General features: G+C 38.1%; 1 protein-coding gene across 1 annotated transcript; it reads left to right on the top strand.

The window, feature by feature from the left end:
• Window positions 1-11,694: 11,694 nt before the first annotated feature.
• Window positions 11,695-12,751, top strand: LOC103976271 (expansin-B15-like). The gene is made up of 4 exons (XM_009391474.2): window positions 11,695-11,875; window positions 11,970-12,082; window positions 12,174-12,364; window positions 12,439-12,751. The coding sequence occupies exons 1-4, from the start codon at window positions 11,707-11,709 to the stop codon at window positions 12,749-12,751; spliced, it is 786 nt and encodes a 261-aa protein (XP_009389749.2). The 5' UTR covers window positions 11,695-11,706.
• The last annotated feature ends 3,857 nt before the right edge of the window (window positions 12,752-16,608 follow it).

The following is a 16,608-nucleotide window of genomic DNA, read 5'->3' as shown; positions in this document are numbered from 1 at the left end:
CTATTGCGGTCTATTGTCCAATCGGTCAATTGACTCAACAACTCTGATATCCTTGACGCAATATCCGCTCTTCTTGACCTGATGCCCGAATTTATGGCCTGAAGCCTTCTATCGATACGTCGACCGATCCACTGGCTCGACGTCTAATCTTTTGACATGTTTTCCCCCGGCATAACATGATTCTTCCTACTTTAATTATCTCATCCTGATCGAAGCATCATGCATCACTCAAAACACAGATTAAATCATAAACACTTATCAATTGGTTTCATCATCAAAATCCAAGATTCAACAATATGCTCATCAAATCGCTGCCTAAAATTCTTCCTTGTGCATACCACACAATCAAAAAGGGGATGTGCCTTCTTGTTATCCACATGCCCCAAATAAGGGCTGTAGTATAAGGAGGAGAGGGAGAGAGAAGAATAGGAGGAGGTAGCTAAAAAGAACCTAGCCTATGACTCTTTAGTTTCCTCCTATTTATAGAGGCCCCTTGTCAACTTAACCATAATGAATCTTGTCATATTGGGTACCGGATCTTCATCCATCTACTCGAGCCTCTTAGATTAGTGAATCTCTACCAAATAATCTCTTATTGGATCTCATCCATGAGATCAAATAATTCGGAGATTTATTGGATATCCAATAAGATAGGAGCTTCAACGAATATCTCGTATCCGAACCTCTACTCGTCGTAACACCTATCATATGTGTGTGACCCTCTAGGCTCAATATCGAGCTGGCCGTGAGTCATACCTGTCAGAACTCCTTCTGGCTGAATGAATTATTATCTCCATAATAATTCACTCGACTCATCGACTACAAACGTATTAGGCCGCTACACTGTCCCGAGATGATATAGGGGAATCCAATCCATTGGACATGTATGTTCTCAATTACCATGTATCTATAGTCCTTCATCCATCTAATATCCTAGAGACTGTATACCGGGTAAGGTGTTATCATGCTCATACAGTTTCAACTCGAGTCTCGCTCTAATCATATTCTCCTGGATAACTCTTTTTCTCTCAATCTGAATAACCTTGACCAAAGATTTGTCTGAGCAAGGACATATGAGATATTCTTCTCATGACATTGAGGGCAGATGATCCTCTATCGACACTCAATAGCCATCATAAAGTTTGCTACCACTCTCGACGATCGACTATGCTAGATCTGAAACTTCCAGATCTATAAGTCTGGTATCAAAAAGTAGAGTACTCATGCAGGACATTGTTGGTATTTTAAGTCTAAGGACCATATACTATATAATTGTTGTCTGACAATAAGGTGTTATCAACCATCCAGCATTCCGTGAGCAGATCAATCAGTTAACTCATTCTCCAATGAGCACGTGCATTGTATCTCTAGTGCTCACACGAGCAGCTAAATTACCTCCATCATATGGACGTGTATATAGTATACCAATCTATCCGGTTATCTTGATGTCCCTCTCAAATAATATATGACCGAGATTATTTAGGGTCCGTGTTTAAAGGTCAATCGGTCTCATCATCGTGATCTCATAAGGATATGACTCTCATTACACAGATGAATGAACATCACAATATATTCATGCAACTAGCAATATAAAATGATAAAGTATCAAATAAGTAAAAAGAATGTGTATCATTTCACATATGTCATCACTCACATGATTGACTTGTAGGACACCTATGACTAGCAGTTGGTTCGTAATCAACCCAAATTCTGCTCTTCTATGAATATTCCTTTTGAGAATATTCCTATTAAGATTGCACATCAGATTGCAACAATTACTCGTTATGCTTCGATGAGACCAAGCAAAGCTTAGCATTCAAGGAAAATGTCTCGTGCTTGGCAAATAGGAAACAGCAAAGTGGCATGGTCGACTAGTAGCACATCAGCTAGCTGCTTGGTGAGGTGATGTGGCTTAATTGGTGAGGCATGTATCCTTTGATGTGATCGAATCTAGGAGATATTTTTAACCTCTAATATAATCGTATCCAATGTATATCCAATGCAATTAAATATGACCATAAAGCATCTACATAATTGAATTCAATCATGAAGTATATATTATCTTCGACGAGATTAAATTTGAACACAAAATATCCTTCATATTAGGCCTAGATGATTCAAGCGACTTCTTATAATGTCTAACGATTCAAATGACTTCTCACCCCCACAAAACTATTCTAGTGGATTTCATGATGATTAACAAAATCCTTCGACTCATGTATTTTAATTTATCTAGAGCTCTCTAAACTCTCAGAATTTTACGTTATTATTTTTTAAAATTACTGACCTAAGCGTGAGATAAACTTATTTGGCATATGAATTTCCGTCCCAAATAGTTTGTCATAGATGAAGAAATGAAATTCCAACCGAAAGGAAGAAATGCTTCCAAAGGAAAGTCCTCAAATAAATAAAAACTTTCCTTGATTGCATACCAAATCATGATTTTATAGAAATAACAAGTTCTTCTCCCAATTGGATTCGCAAATTTTCTTATTAGGAAGATGCATAATAACGAAAGCAATAAGCAGATACGAAACGGATTCCGTTTGAATGTTTTCCTTATGTAAATAGTCTCAAAATAAAATATAAATAGGATGGCACCAACGAGACAACATAATACCAAAAAAAAAAATCTCTTTCCGTGTGAGCAAGGCAAAGCAACGCATTATTACCATCATACAATCAACCATGTCTCGTGCTGGAGTGGCTTCCTTTCTCATCCTATGTTTGCTGATCGCTGCTTCCAGTAAGATGTTATTCTTTTGAGTCTGTATTTTTTTTCCTCGTTACATTGAATACAAGACTTGCAGTGACTGATGAGGTTTTTGTATTGGATGCAAGATTATTCTACAGCGCAGGATCTATGCTGTAAGGATCACCATAAATGGAATGGTACCGAGCATTGCTTGGGAGCCGCTGACAACGACGCCTGCAACACTTGGTGCATGTCAGACTGCCGGGGAGGAGAATGCAATGTTCGCGCCGGATTACACTACTGTCACTGCTACTGTTGATCCAAGAGAAGTCAACTGCATCGATCATATGTTTCGCAAGTTGTGGTCTTTGATTATTCTGAATAAAAATAAGGAATAATATCGTGGTTGATTTTACGGTTGATGGTTCTATTATAATTACAAAAGATCGCGGTGAAGATTTAGAGAGGAAAAAGAGTTTGATATGTCTTTTGCCATAATGCTTGCCTCAAAATACTTAATAAAAAATCTTTAATTTATGTTCTTTTTAACTTAATAAAAACTCTAAATCATTAGCTCAAAATAATTAATTGTAAGATACTAATAATAATATACTTTTAATTTATGTTTTTATCCATATCCAATGTGAACCTAAAAGCAACGGGAGATGCGGCCTTGTTATGATAGCATCAAGGTTGAGACTTATAGACTGATTAATTGGTGTTTTATCCCCCAAAAAATTATTAATTTTATTTTTTTTCCTTCCTCTTACTCCTTTTCCTTCTTCTCGTCCTTCTCATATTGTCTTTTTTATTTTCCTTCTCTCTTTTCTTTTCCATCGTCTTCCATCATTCTCATCTTCATAATGAGATGATGACTGAGAAGAAAAAAAATAAAAAAAAATAAAAATAAAGAAACAGGAATAAAAGGGTCACAAAAGAGACGAGTCAGTTTGATTAACTTTACTCTTTCAATTTGACACAACTCACTCAACAAACTTGAAAGAACACATACATATTTATTTATTTAAATCAAGATGTACATGATTAAATTTTAAATAGAAAAAAATATATCCTTCAATAATTTAATCACGACAAGGCGTGAATGATAGATAGCTCAACTTTTGATCTTGTGGGTACGCAACACACCGGCCACGACAATCACATACTTCTTCTCCTCCCTACTTATCATGAGCGCATCATCATCTGTCTCCCCATCATAGATCTACGAAGTATCCATCATGCAGCCACGGGAATCTCAACGCCATCCCTCGAGTACACTTACGGATCTAAAAGTATCCACATGTTTGCATGTCATAGAAAGTACCAAGCAAAATTTACCATAGAATTTTCAAAGTTAGGAGATTTCTCTGGAGACTATGGCAAATCTGACTATGAGGGTCAACCCTCCTCCTCTAAATCGATCATAAATAAAATTATTAAAATTTTAAAAGAATAATTAGGTCAGCCGACACCTTTTTTTTTTTTTTTGCTCCTTTAGTGTTTTTTTTTAGAGATTCATTTTGACGTGTAACGACTTTCTACAGTAGCATAATAGCTTTTTTCATGAATAAAAACTTATTTTATAAATAAGTTTTATTATAATCAAAGAAAATTATATCTTTAGATCTTGCCACACATTTGGGAAAATTATAAATTCTTCTACGAGTGTGTTAAAGAGTGCAACAACATCAAAGGTAGTATTTTCTAAGAATTGAGATATGTCAAATCCTGAAAATATTCGACCCAACGAGTGTCTTAGAGTCGATAAGTTCTTACTTAAGTTTCTTTTGTAATTTGATAAGGACCTTCTCACTTTGGTACCAGCTTACTTTTGGCTTATGTTGGGTCACTCACTTTAATTCATCTTAAGACCAAGTCTTCTTCCTCAAGTCAAGGAAGATGAACTCTAGTGTTAAAGGTTTTAGCCACCATCCTTTTGTGTGCTAAGTTCCGAAGATGCACTTGGGCTTTAACTTCGGTTTAGATTTGCTCAAAACCGGACCTCTATTTTTCCCTTGATAAAGTGTAAGTATGGACAATCAATAATGCCATCTTGGGAGAGAGTAGAGTTTCGATTCCATATGCCAAGTAGAAAGGGGATCACCGGTGAAAACTTTTAGCATAGTTTGATACCCCCATAATATGCTAGGAGTTTATCCACCCATACTCCCTTGTTTTTCAAGACTCTTTTTCTTAATCCATCTAATATAGCTTGATTAGTTATTTTAATCTGATCGTTAGCTCATGGATGCATCACTGACTTGAATCTTAGGTAGATTATAAAGGAATCATAGAATTTTTTTAAATTTGTGTTGTCGAACTATATTACCTGTGATTAGTACTTGTGGCACTCCAAATAAAAAAAATGATGCTTTTCCACATAAATCCTTCGACTTGTCATTTTATGGTTGTCGCTAATTCGGTCTCAACCCATTTAATGAGACAATCCACTTTGAGTATTATGTATTTTCTCTATCCTATAATAGGTGAGAAGAGTCTTAGAATATTCAATCTTCACAATGCAAAGGGTCATGCCGTATCGACGGAAGTTACTCTACTGCATGTAGTCTCTAGATTCTGACATTATGCTGACATCTATCACAGCATTGGGCGTACTTCTTGGTATCATGCTTGAAGGTTGGCCTTGGTAGAGTGGAAGCAAAACACCAAGGAATGCGATGGGGAACCATTTATAAAGCACCTCGTCCCATTTGTTGCCTACGTACTTTTCTTGCTTCAGTTGTCTTGTCGGGAAGAGCCTCAATCTTTAGATATCTCATAATGTTTTCCATCCAAGTGGCCTTTAAATCAGTTGATCTATATGGATGCTGCTTTGAGTTGTGACTTTCGAAGTTATTCCTCTGAATGATAGGATATCCTCTTGTGGTATGAAAAGAGTGTATATTATCATATTGTTTTTTCTAGGAATTTGAACGATGTGAAACATTGGCTTGCCTTTGCAAGGTAGGATGTCATAGTAGAGTCACGAGCCTCGTAAATGCCATTGGCTTCGCTAATAACTAGTTGAGAATCATTGTATACCTTTAAATTCAATATTTTCATGCTCTTGTCAAGCTTTAAACCTGACTAAATAGCTTTATATTCTGCCTTATTGTTAGTAACTTCAAAGTTGAAAGGGAGTGCATGCTCGTAGATCTCCCCTTCTAGGATATTTAGGACAATGCCTACACCTCCACTAGTCTACGTGGCTGACACGTCTATGCAATGTCCAACATCTAGCATATTTGGATCTTAATGAGAGTCATTTCTTTTATAAAATCGATAAAAACCTTTGCTTTGATGACAATCATCGACTTATAAGAAAAGACGAATTTACTGAGTTTCAACTACCCAATTAAGGAACCTTTCTATAGTGTCAAGCTTAGCAAAAATTTGACTCATCGGTTGATCTATCAAGATGATGATATGATGATCTTAGAAGTACGATTGAAGTTTTCTAGCTATCAAGATCAACTCGTAGATCAACTTTTCCAAATTAGGATGCTGAGTTTCCATATCTTAGAATATATGTCTAGTATAATACATAAGCCTTTGGACTCATTGTTCCTCTCAAATCAAGACTAAGCTCATAGCCACCGAGGTTATGGATAAGTACAAATATAAATCCTCCCTCGGACAAGGGTCGGAAAGTTACATAAGTGCCATATATCAAATGATTTTTGACACTACTCAATCTATTAGAAGTCCTTCGGGTGTTTTAGGAACTTGAAGATTGGTAGACACTGATCCCTTGTCTGAGATAAGAATCAGCTAAGTGTGATGATTCGATCTATTAACTACTAAACTTCTTTAATAAAATTCGGAGACATTATATTGACAATAGCTTATACATTCTCTGGGTTTACATCTATTTTCCATTGGTATATTATAAAGCTCAAATTTTTTTCTGAACTTATACCAAATACACGCTTGGTCAAATTCAACCACATCTAGAATCTTTTAATGGTGGTAAATGTTTTAGAGATCAATTAAGTTTATGTCAATAGTGCAGCTCTTTACAACATGTCATCCACATAAACCTTAATATTTCTCCCTACTTGATGCTAGAACATTTTGTTAACCATCATCTGATATGTTGCTCCTGCTAGTCATAGGTGCCCTACAAGAAAATCACGCGAGTGATGACACGTGTGATATGATATGCATTCTTTTTGCTTATTATATTATTTGACATTTTATTACTTTATATTGGTTGTTACAACATGAATATATTGTGATGTCCATGGATATGTGTATTGGGAATCGGATCGTGATGAGATCACGATAATGAGACCGATTCACCTTTAAACACATATCCTAAATAATCTCAATCATATGTTACTCGAGAAGAACATCGAGATAACCGATCAGACTAGTGTACTGTATACCCATGCATATGATAGAGGCGGTTGGTCTCATAGTTGCTCGTGTGGAGACACTAGAGATACAGTGCAAATGCTCATTAGTGAATGAGTTCATTGATTGATCCACTCACGAAATGCTGGATGGTTGATGATGCCTTATTGTTAAACAACGATTCTGTAGTCCTAGTGGTGTATCTGGTCCTTAGACTTGAGACACCAAGGATGTTCTGTATGAGTACTCCACTCTTTGATACTAGACTTAAAGGTCTGGAGGTTCCAGATCTAGCATAGTCGGTCATCGGGAGTGGTAGTCAACCTTACGATGACTATTGAGTGTCGATAAAGGATCATCCGCTTTTTGTGTTATAAGAGGAATATCTCATGTGTTCTTGCTCAAATAAATCCCTAGCTAGGGTCATTCGGATTGAAAGAAAAAGAGTTCTCTGGAAGAATCTAATTAGAGCGAGACTCGAGTAGAAGTTATATGGGCCTGATAGTGTCATGCCCGGTATATATTCTATGGGATATTAGATGGATAAAAGGCTATAGATACACAGTAACCGAGGATAAACATGTCCAATGGATTGGATTCCCCTGTATTGTCTTAGGACTGTGACGTAGTGGCATAGTATGTTTATAGTCGATGAGTCGAGTGAATTATTATGGAGATAATAATTCACTAAGTCATAAGGAGTTCCAATAGGTATGACTCACGGCCAATTGGATATTAGGCCTAGAGGGTCACACATATATGGTAGGCATTACGACGAGTAGAGGTTCGGATATGAGATATCCGTTTGAGCTCCTATCTTTTTAGATATTCAATAAGCCCCTGAATTATTGGATCTTATGGATGAGATCCATTAATAGCCGATAAGAGATTGTTGGATAAAGATATACTAAACTAAGAGGCTTGGGTAGTTGGATGGAGATCCAATACCCAATAAGGTAGGATCCATTGAGGTTAAGTTGACAGGGGACCTCTAAGAATAGGAGGGAACCAAAGGTTCATAGGCTAGAGCTTCTCTTGGTTGTTATCTCCTATTCTCCTCTCCCCTTCTCCTCCTTAGATAGCAAGCATGGAGATTTGAGGAGCATCGTCGTAGGTCTACTGTGTGGATCACCATTAGAGAGGATGACGTTTGACCTCATTCATCTTCTTTTACAGATCTATAGGGATTCAGGGATATATGATCTCCCTAAGTAAAACACAATCTTTCATATACGTAATTTTTGGTTTTACGGATTTTGTACACTAATCTTCGCATGACGACGAACACAATTTATGAAAAATTTAGAGATTTTTGTTTTCTGTTCTTTCGCTACGCATGTGATGTCACCCCTAGATTTCCCTACAGCTCCTACATTTTTTAGTCCAAAAGGCATGACCATGTAGCAATATAGGTCATCCTTAATGATAAAAGGTGTGTTTCTCATTCTCTTATGTTATTTTTATACCTAGAGAAAACATCGATGAAAGTTAATAGCTTATGTTTAGAAGTGGAATCGACAAGCTAGCTAATTCGAGAAAGGGGAAAACTATCTTTTGGACAATCTTTGTTAAGATTTATATAAGCAATGCATATTCTTTATTTCTCATTACTTTTTCTAATGATAACTATGTTGTGTACTTCAGGTAACGAACTTCATAGATAAAGTGAGCTTACAAGAGTTTCTCAACTTCCTCCTTTATGACATTCTAGTAGTCAAGAATGAATCTTTTGATGGGTTATTGTGTACTCTAGGTTTATTTTGAGTCGATGCTAAGCCACACTAGGTCTATTCTAAGTATGTCGTTAGTCGACCATATGAACACTTTTGAGTTGTCATAGGAAGTTAATAAATTTCTTCTTCCTTTCTTAGGTCAATGCCGACCCCACTTTTACTGTATGATCCATTTGTTTTGGATTTAGAGGAATTTCTTCTAAGGGTTCCCTGCCACATGGTGTAGGGTCAACGGTAAGGGACTTCAGGGTCCATCTGTTGGATCACGAACCTCTCTTTCTTCGAAAGGGTGACCGATGTCAAGCAGCACTATCTGGATTCCTTGAGACCACTCTTGATCTATTATATACCTGTACTGATCGAAAACCCGAGTGTCATAGGTTGACACTACTGCCCATATTCAATTGACAATAGCTACTACCCCTAACCATTGGTCCACTAACAATCATGTCCACTTGTCTATAAATTTGGCCTTGAGGTCTCAACAAGGATTGTTGATTTCTATCGATGAATTAATTAAGGTGTCCCTTTCAAACCAAATATTTGATTTGCTCCTTCAAAGCATAGAAAATTTTGGCATTATGTCCATGGTCGCGATGAAAACGATAGTATTTGGTCATATCCCTCCTTGTTTACTAAGTTCTTAGGGGTTAATATATCTACAAGAGTCGCTTCTCCTAAATTTGCATGAATACTTCGGTGTGGGAGGTGTTGAGTAATGTAAACTCCCTTCGAGAAAGGGATCGATCGTCTCTTGGCAATTATAGTTTGTTAGGAATGAGTCTGCACTAAGAGGGGGGGTGAATTAGTGCAACAAATAAAAACATCGGTTTCAAAAAATTCTTTTGTACGTTGAAAACCGATTTCGGAAATGTGCTTAACTTGAAAGCGTATGGAAGAGTGTAGTGGATGTAAAGCAAGTAAGTTTGCAGTAAAGGTAAATTCCACAAATAGAAATGCAAATCGAGTTTATAATGGTTCGGTCGTCGTAACCTACATCCCCTCCGTCGAGGCCATTGGCATCCACTATCGATCTTCCTTTAATAGGCAAAGATCAACCTCCTTCTTACACCCATCTTCTCCTTTTCATAGGTTTAAGAGATAACCTTTACAAGCACTCACCCCTCTCTCAAACTATTTGAACACTTAGACTAGAAGAGGAGTTTTCTCACAAGAGATTACAATAGCGTTTTTTTCTTTTTAAATTATATGTGCTTGTGTTTTTTAACCAAGGATGAGAGGGGTATTTATAGGCTTCAAGTTGATTCAAACTTGGAGCCTAAAAAGGTCTCATCCTAGATTTCCTGGGTACTAGCGGTACCATCACCATTACTGAGCGGTACTATCGCCGCTGGTCTGTCATTGGGTGGTACCACCGCTGGCAGCATTCACTGCTGGCAGTACCATCACCCAGAAATCCTGGGATGCTGTCTCCCATGCGGTGCCACCGTCGGTTGGGCTTTTAGCATCCTGGTTGAGCCTTGAATCTGACCCAAACCAGCCTAACTTCGGTCCTAGTTGGCCCCTAACAGAGTTTATGGGATTACCTCCCAAATCACACTAATTATGTGCTAACTACTAAATTTAAGGCATACAATAAGCTAAATAAGTCCGATTTCTTCCGGCGATCTTTCAATGAACTTCCGACGATCTCTCGGCAATGTTCCGGTGGACTCTCGGCAAGCTCCTGGACATCATGACGATCTTCTTGGTGAGTTCCGATGAACTTCTTTGGCAAGCTCTAGGACTTCTCGATTAATTCCGGCAGAACTTCCAGCGAACCTCCGGACTTCCGACGAACTCTCGAACTCCCAACAAAATCACGTTCTTGACTCCGGGACTTCATTTTGTTTTATGCCTTTCTATAGTAGTTAATCATGCACACATAAAATACACTTCGATCTAAACAATTATTACTAAGCATGAATCATGTTGTCCGACATGTCATTGGTCCATCGACGCTTTGTCCGATTCTTCGGCTCATTGTCCTCTCTTGTAGCATATTGCCCAATCGGCCAGTTGACCTCTACAACTTTGATATCCTTGGCACAATATCCGCTCATCTTGTCCCGATGCCCGAATCTATGGACCGAAACCTTCTGTCGATACGTTCACCGAAACTTCGGTGTGACGTCCAATCTTCTGATGTATTTCTCTCTAGCCCAACATGATTCTTCCCACTTTAATTGTCTCTCCCTAATTGAAGCTACCTGCGTCACTCAAAATGTATATCAAATCAAAAACACTATCAATTAGTTTCATCATCAAAATTCAAGATTCTACATAATTCACATCGAATTGAGTGGCCTCGTAGAGAGCTTGAGACCTACAGATGCATGGTTGCACATATTTCGATAAGTTAAAGTAGTATATGTAACTGACCTACCATACTATTCTCGTAGATTTCATGACGATTACCAATGTCTTTGATAGGACTCATGTATTTTAATTTACGTAGAGTTCTCTAAACTCTATGAATTTTTTATCATTTTTTTAAAAAAATTACTAACCTAAGCGTGAGACAGGCTTACTTGGAATATGAATTTTTGTCTCAAATAGCTAGTTTATCATAGAGGAAGAAATGAAATCCCAATCGATAGGAAAAGGAAGAAATGCTTCAAAAGGAAAGTCCTCAAATGAAATACAGTAGCTTTTATTTTTTACCGTGTTTTCAAATAAAAAAAAATAACTTTTCCAAATGACGTACCAAATCATGATTTAATAGAAATATCAAATTCGTCTCCCTACTGGATTCACAAATTTTGATACAAAATAACCAAAGCAATAAGCAAATACGAAACGGATTCTGTTTGAATATTTTCCTTATGTAAATATTCTCAAAGTTTAATATAAATAAGATGGCACCAACGAGACAGCATAATACCATCAAAATAGATTCAGGCAATGGAGGTCTTTGCAGCCATGGCCTCCTCCTTTCGTCGTCTCTCTTCTCTTCTTGTTTTCGTTGGTTTCCTTTCCCTGCTCCGCCCCTGCGCTTGCTACAACCGCATGAACTCGTCCGACACTGACTTGGCCATGTCGCCGGCTGTAGCCACCTGGTACGGGGCCGCCGAAGGCCCTGGAAGTACTGGTAATGTCTACAATGTTCCTGCGTTACGTTCTGAAGTATGCATGAGAGCATACGTGAAATAGTGGATCAGCATGTATGTGTATAATATATACAGGTGGTGCATGCGGATATGGTGATGGGGTTGCCAAGGCTCCGTTCGAATCCAAGATATCAGCAGGTAATTCTGCGCTGTTCAAATCAGGCAAGGGATGTGGTGCTTGCTATCAGGTATACACGCCTTAGCCAGCTAGCTAGATTGTCTCATTTGCAACGTAGATAATGCTGGGAGACAGATTGATGATGGCACTGATCGGATCAGGTTGCGTGCACGGCGAACCCTGCATGCTCCGGGAGGCCGGTGACCGTGGTCATCACGGACCAGTGCCCCGGCGCGTGTGATAAGGACCCGCTCCATTTTGACCTCAGCGGGGCTGCCTTCGGGGCCATGGCGAAGCCTGGCCAAGCCGCTGCGCTTCGCAGCGCGGGCTTCATTCACGTACAATACGCCAGGTGACAACCCCAACCCGGAACTCAACTGCCACTCGAACACCCTTATCCTAACACACTCTCCTGTGGCTTCGTAGAGTGCCCTGCAGCTACCCGGGCTTTCACATCGCCTTCAGGGTGGACAACGGATCCAACCCAAACTACTTCGCCGTGCTCCCCGAGTTCGTAAATGGGGACGGCGAAATCTCGGCCGCCGAAGTGGGGCAGGGGAGCTCGTGGTCGCCCATGCAGTTTTCGTGGGGCGCCCTTTGGAAGCTGAACGCGCCAGTGCATGGTCCAGCTTCGATCCGGCTGACCTCCGCCGTGTCGAGGAAGACCATCGTTGCCACCAACGTCATCCCCGCGGGTTGGAGACCAGGGGCCACGTACTACTCCAACGTCAACTTCTAACAAGCCTAAAACAATGCACTAAATTGCTACTTATATAAGATCATATGATTCACAAGTTATGATTCATGTGTGTTTGATTATTATGAATAAAAACAAGGAATAAATTATCGTGGTTGAATTTTAGAGAGGGAAAAGAGTTTGACGTGTCTTTTGCCATAATGCTTTGCTCAAAATACTTAATAAAAACTCTTTAATTTATGTTCTCCTTAACTTAATAAAAACTCTAAACCATTAGCTCAAAATACTTAATTATAAGGTAATAAATGTATACTTTTAATTTATATTTTTATCGATATCCGATGTGAAATAAGAGCAACGACACACGCGGCCTTGTTCCGATAGCATCAAGATTGAGACTTATAGGCTTTTCAATTGGCATTTTATCCCCAAAAAATTACTTTTTTTTAAAAATATATTCATTTTACCCTCCTACATCCATCATTTTTAAATTTTTTTTTGAATCATCGATAATTCGGTTCAAGTCAATTGGCCTTTTCTCTTCATTTGTCTCATCGTCTTTTTTCTTTTTTTTTCTTCTTACTCCCTTTCCTCCTCCTCCTCCTCCTCCTCATATTATACTTTTCTTCTTCTTCTTCTCTTTTTTTCTTCTTTTCCTCCTTCTACATTAGAAAAGAAAAAAAAATAAGAAAATAATAATAATAATAAAGAAGCGAAAATAAATGAACAACAAAAAGACAAGTGAAAGATCCTGATCCAATTTGCTCATTCCATTTGACATAACTCACCCAATAAACTTGAAAGAACAATGACATTTATTTTTTAATGTATTGCAAGGTGTACCTGATTAAATTTTAAATAGAAAGATATTATTCGATAAAAATCAGTAAGTGATAAAATAAATAAATTATCCTTCAATAATTTAATCACGACAGGGTGTGAATGATAAATAGCTCAGCTTTTCATCTTGCGGCTATGTGACCCACATGCCACAACAATCATATACTTCTTCCCCTCGCTACTTAGAATATATGTTTAGAATAATACACAAGTTTTTGGACTCATTGTTCCTCTCAAAGCAAGACTAAGTTCATAGCCATTAAGGTTATGGATAAATACAAATATAAATCCTCCCTCGAACAAGGGCTAGAAAGTTACATAAGTGCCACTAGATATCTCTTAAGTATATCAAATGATTTTTGACACTACTCGATCAACTAGAAATCCTTCGGATGTTTTAAGAACTTGAAGATTAGTAGACATTGATCCCTTGTCTGAGATAAGAATCGGTTAAGTGTGGTGATTCGACCTATTAACTACTAAACTTCTTTAATAGAACCCGGAGGCATATTGATAATAAATTAGATCATCTCTGGGTTTACATCTATTTTCCATTAGTGTATCATAAAGCCCAAAAAAAATTTTGAACTTATACCAAATACACACTTCGAATTCAGCCACATCTAAAATCTTTTAATGGTGGTAAATATTTCTTCGAGGTCAGTTAAATTTGTGTCGACAATGTAGCTCTTTACAATATGTCATCCACATAAACCTCTATATTTCTCCCTACTTATGTTAAAATATTTTGTTAACCATCCTATAATATGTTGCCCCTACATTTTGAAGTCCAAAAGGCATGACTATGTAGCAATATATATCATCCGCAATGATAAAAGTAGTGTGTTTCTCATCCTCCGATGTTATTTTTATCTGATTATACCTAAAAAAAGTATCTATGCAAGTTAACAACTTATGTTCAAAAGTGAAATCAACAAGCTGGCTAATTCAAGAAAGGCGAAAACTATTTTTTGGACAATATTTGTTAAGATTTGTATAATCGATGTACATTCTTCATTTCTCATTACATTTCCTAATGATGACTATGTTGTGAGCCACTTCATATAATGAACTACACAGATAAATCGAGCTTACAAGAGTTTTTCAACTTTCTCCTTTATAGCATTCTAGCGGTCAAGAATGAATCTTCGGGGCTTTTGACGGACTATTTTGTACTCTAGGTTTATTTTGAGTCGACTAAGCGAATATTTTTGAGTTGTCAAAGGAAGTTAATAAGTTCCTTCTTCCTCTCTTAGGTCAAGGTCGACCCCACTTTTACTGTGTGATCCGTTCACTTTGGATTTAGAGGAATTTCTTCTAAGGGTTATCCTGCTATAGGTTGTAGAGTCAACGGTAAGGGTCTTCGGCGTCCATCTGTTGGATCACGAATCTCTCTTTCTTCAAAAGGGTGACCGATGTCAAATAGCACTATTTGGATTCCTTAAGACCACTCTTGATCTCTCATATACCTATATTAATCGAAAACTGAGTGCCATATAAGAGGTTGACACCACTGCTCATATTCAGCTGAGAGTAGCTACTATGCCATGTTGTTGGTCCACTAACAATCATGTCCACTTATCTATCAATTGGGCCTCGAGGTCTCAACAAGGATTGTTGAATTCTATGGATGAATTTATTAAGGTGTCTCTTTCAAACCAAATATTTGATTTGCTCCTTCAAAGCATAACAATTTTTGACATTATGTCCATGGTCCCAATGAAAACAATAGTATTTGGTCATATCCCTCTTTGTCGGTTGAGATATTAGGGGTCAAGATATCTTCAAGAGTCCCTTCTCCTATATTTGCATGAATACTTCGGTCTAGGAGGTGTTGAGCAATGTAAACTCCCTTCGAGAAAGGGATCATAGTTCACATAGAATTGAATAACCTCGTAGAGAGCTACAGAAGCATGGTTGCATCATATTTCAACAAGGAAAAGTAGTATATGTAACTGGTTAAATCCAGTTATCAACTATCATGTATCCTCCGATGCGATCGAATCTAGTCATGAAACATCTTTAACTTCCGACGTAGTTTAATCTAGCCATGAAGTATCATGTATATCCAATGCAATCAAATCTAACCATAAAGTATCATGATTGAGGGCTTGATACCCCAATGTCACGAACTTAGCTGGAATTGTCTAAATCATGAGGCACCCTTGTTGCAAAGTCACAGACTTAGTTAGATCTGCCTAAGTCGTGAAGCACACATGCGCCAACTCCTTGGACTTAGTTGGTATTGCCTAAATCATGAGGCGCCCTTGCACCATATGCGTCCGCAAAGAGTCAGCATAGTTGCAACCTCGTATAGCTCCCGAAGGACCTGTAAAATAGAAAGTTGATTAGATTGAAGATGAGCGACGAACATGCTAGTCATAGGTGCCCAACAAGCCAATCACATGAGTGATGATATGTGTGACTTGACACAGAATCTTTTTACTTATTATATTTTGACATTTATCACTTTATATTGACTATTGCATATATGCATGTATATATTGTGATGTCCTTGGATCTGTGTAATGGGAATCAGAACGTGATGAGATCACAATAATGAGACCGATTCACCTTTAAACACAGATCCTAAATAATCCCGGTCATAGGTTACTCGAGAGGGACATCGAGATAACCGGACAGACTAGTGTGCTATATACTCATCCATATGATGTATGCAGCTGGTCTCATAGCTGCTCGTGTGGGGACACTAGGGATATAGTACAGGTGCTCATTGAAGAATGAGTTCACTGATTGATCCGCTTATGGAATGCTGAATGGTTGATGATGCTTTATTGTCAGACAGCGATTTCGTAGTCCCAGTGGTGTATCTGGTCCTTAGACTTGAAACACCAAGAATGTCATGTATGAGTGCTCCATTCTTTGATACCGAACTTATAGGTTTGGATGTCCTAGATCTAGTACAACCGGTCATTAGGAGTGACAGTCGACCTTACGAGAGCTATTGAGTGTCAATAGAGGATCATCCATTCTCGGCGTCATGAGAGGAATATCCCATATGTTTTTGCTCAAACAAATCCCTAGCCAGGGTCATTCGG

Source organism: Musa acuminata, chromosome BXJ3-2, assembly GCF_036884655.1.
Source record: "Musa acuminata AAA Group cultivar baxijiao chromosome BXJ3-2, Cavendish_Baxijiao_AAA, whole genome shotgun sequence".
NCBI classification, from domain to species: Eukaryota; Viridiplantae; Streptophyta; class Magnoliopsida; order Zingiberales; family Musaceae; genus Musa; species Musa acuminata.
This window is presented reverse-complemented; position numbering and strand designations above follow the sequence as displayed.